This window comes from Schistocerca nitens, chromosome 4 (assembly GCF_023898315.1).
Source record: "Schistocerca nitens isolate TAMUIC-IGC-003100 chromosome 4, iqSchNite1.1, whole genome shotgun sequence".
In the NCBI taxonomy this organism is placed as follows: domain Eukaryota; kingdom Metazoa; phylum Arthropoda; class Insecta; order Orthoptera; family Acrididae; genus Schistocerca; species Schistocerca nitens.
In genome coordinates this window covers 985,557,378-985,560,156 of record NC_064617.1, presented here as the reverse complement: position 1 = coordinate 985,560,156, position 2,779 = coordinate 985,557,378, and the positions used below count along the sequence as shown (strand labels likewise).

Here is a 2,779-nt window from a genome sequence, read left to right as displayed (position 1 = left end):
ACGCAGACACTGTTGAGAGAGGAACTATCGTGTTGTTGCGAAATGTCTTCACTATCTGAAGAAGCGCAGTCAAAACCAACTGCTAGTGTCAAATGGAGCGCGAACAAGGTAAGTGCATTGTTAGAAACACATGAACTACGAACTATTATGGAACATACGTCCGCTTTCCTTGGGACCTAAAAAAAGCAGTAAGGCGAAGAGGGAGGCTTCTATGATGAAGTTAAAAGAGTCACTTAATGGCACTAGGGGTCGCAGTTCCCGACATGTGCTTTCTGAGAGGTATAAATGCCATAAAGGCCACGTACGGAGGTGAACTCTTAAAAGTGATTTCATCAAAGACGAGCAGAGCGGGCACTGACATCTACGTAGCCAAGCTACCACGGTTCACTGCAGCCGACAGTTTCTTGAAAGATGCAATCATCACGAGAAGGTCAACGACGAATTTGGTAGGCGTGGTTTTTAATTTTTGTGTTTGTCAAATCAAAAGCGTGAGCCCAAGTAAATTAGTAAATAGGTATTCAATTAATTCTCACCTTCCTAGACACTAGGCCATATAAACAGAAACAAAAACAACAAACATATTTGTTAACATTTGGAGAAACTACAACATTAATTACTTCAAAAGAAAACACTCTGCAGAGTATGTGATTTAATAAGGCACTGGGTTACATCAAACGGCTACGACTACGAACTCATTGTGTTTTAAAACATTTTGTATTGTTGTTAATGTTGTCAACTATTAACACTAAAGTTTGTGATTCACAATAACAGTAGTAAGTTGTCCTTAACAATTTAGTTTACAGAGTTCGTCTGTCACTAAGTAGGGGCTAAGTACATTTGCTGTGCCACGTATTACATGCCAACAGCCTTCATCTGCCAACATACTCGTCCTTCGCCACTGAAGTGCTCAGCCAGTTTCTTCCATGTTTCCGAAGCAGTTTTCGAATGTGTGTTTGCCGAGCGAGCCCCTCTCAATGGTGGTAGTTCTGCCCCAGTGTAAGTGTCTTCATGGTCAACCCATCCTTTTTTCAAAATAGGTTGCTGCTGTCATTGTTCGTAACCAGTTGTGCAGAGTACATGTACATTGTACAATCAAATCTACAGTTTCTGAATCAACTTCGATTTCTCTTCGAAAGATTCTAGACAGTGCTGCCATTATACCAAACGCGTTTTCCACCACTCTGCGTGCACACGCTAAGCCATAATTGAATATACGTTTCTCTAATGACAAATTTCGTTTGGAAAAGGACTCCATTAATGTCGGTGACAAAGGGAAAGTGTTATCACCCAAAATAAAGTGGTCATTAGGAAAATTTAGTGCACAATTGGCTAAGACTGACTTAAACGAGGAAAGCTGGAATATATTTCCATCGTCGGCTCTCCCATTAGTTCCCACACCTGTGTATAGAAACTTACAATCGATCAGCATCTATAAATGCCAAAAGTATAACTCTGTAACCTCCTTTGTAGTTGTAAAACTGAGAGCAACACCCAGATAGACGCTTTATGGCCACGTGCTTTCTGTCAATAGCAGTACAAAATAAAGGAAAATTTTTTTGTGTTTCCACCCATTCCTTCGATTTCTTCGGAACCTAAAAAACAAATATTACTTACAAACTAAAATTTGGAATTGCGTACAAACACAGTAACACAAACATTGAGAGCCGTGATTGCAGTTAGTTAGTGGTAGTTTTTTAATTCCATGTTACACCAACTACCACTCCTAACTATGATGGAACGGATGACGAAACTGGGGCATCTGATCTTCAAACCACTGACATCCTACAGGATGTCTAGGGCTTATCTCAACACCCAATTATGCCTACTCTTCCAACACCCAATAAATATTAAAAAAAAGCTGCGTGTAAGCAAGTAGACAAAAGTTAGAACTACCTCTGAGAAGTTACAGATAATATCTGAGAGTCATTTATCAACTACAAATAGACCTCAGCCCCCAGGTTGACTTATTTGGGAAATAAGTTGCAGCTCAGTTGAGGGACCTCCCCTTGAAAAATAGACTTACAGGTCAGGACCAAATTCAATCAATGCTGAAAAAAGAGACTCTAACTGTTGGAAGCCCCACAACTACAAGTACTCCGATGTTATCTGGAACGTCGTCCACCACTTTTGACTCAAAAGACGAATTTACAGCTGAAGGAGATTTTCATTACAGACATTGTCATTGCCTAACAAACAAGTTTTCTTCTGTATCCAATATTTAATAATAAATCGCACTAAATAAAATTTACATATTTTGTTTAACCATCTCTTCTATGGTTGAAATAGTTGTTAGGAGTGGCAGCCCCAAATATACATACACATTTCCGCATTTACTTACTTTTAACGCATCAGTATTGCTAAGAATGTGCTCCTCTTTTTGGAAATGTTTATTGCTTGATACACAATGACAGGACCACTCTTTCCAGCTACCATACATTACAAGCATACACTTCTTAGCAAGCAGTTATTTGTGAGATCTTACCGTCACATATTCTTGTAATGCTGTGGTTATTGCAGTAAGTGCTTCTGGCATAAAACTTGAAATGGTTTTGGCTGTTATTCGAAACATAATGGCTAAAGTTTGGTAACGATCACCAGAAGCTACAAATCGTAAGGCAGCCTCTAGTTTTGGACGAGCGGGAACTGCGTTTCCCCTTAGCGTATCTACACTCCTGGAAATTGAAATAAGAACACCGTGAATTCATTGTCCCAGGAAGGGGAAACTTTATTGACACATTCCTTGGGTCAGATACATCACATGATCACACTGACAGAACCA

General features: G+C 39.6%; 1 protein-coding gene across 1 annotated transcript; it reads right to left on the bottom strand.

Moving 5' to 3' along the window:
• Window positions 1-692: 692 nt before the first annotated feature.
• Window positions 693-1,781, bottom strand: LOC126252740 (uncharacterized). The gene is made up of 5 exons (XM_049953643.1): window positions 1,773-1,781; window positions 1,460-1,592; window positions 1,103-1,398; window positions 857-1,044; window positions 693-783 (listed from the first exon to the last, which is right to left on the bottom strand). The coding sequence occupies exons 1-5, from the start codon at window positions 1,779-1,781 to the stop codon at window positions 693-695; spliced, it is 717 nt and encodes a 238-aa protein (XP_049809600.1).
• Between the last annotated feature and the right edge of the window lie 998 nt (window positions 1,782-2,779).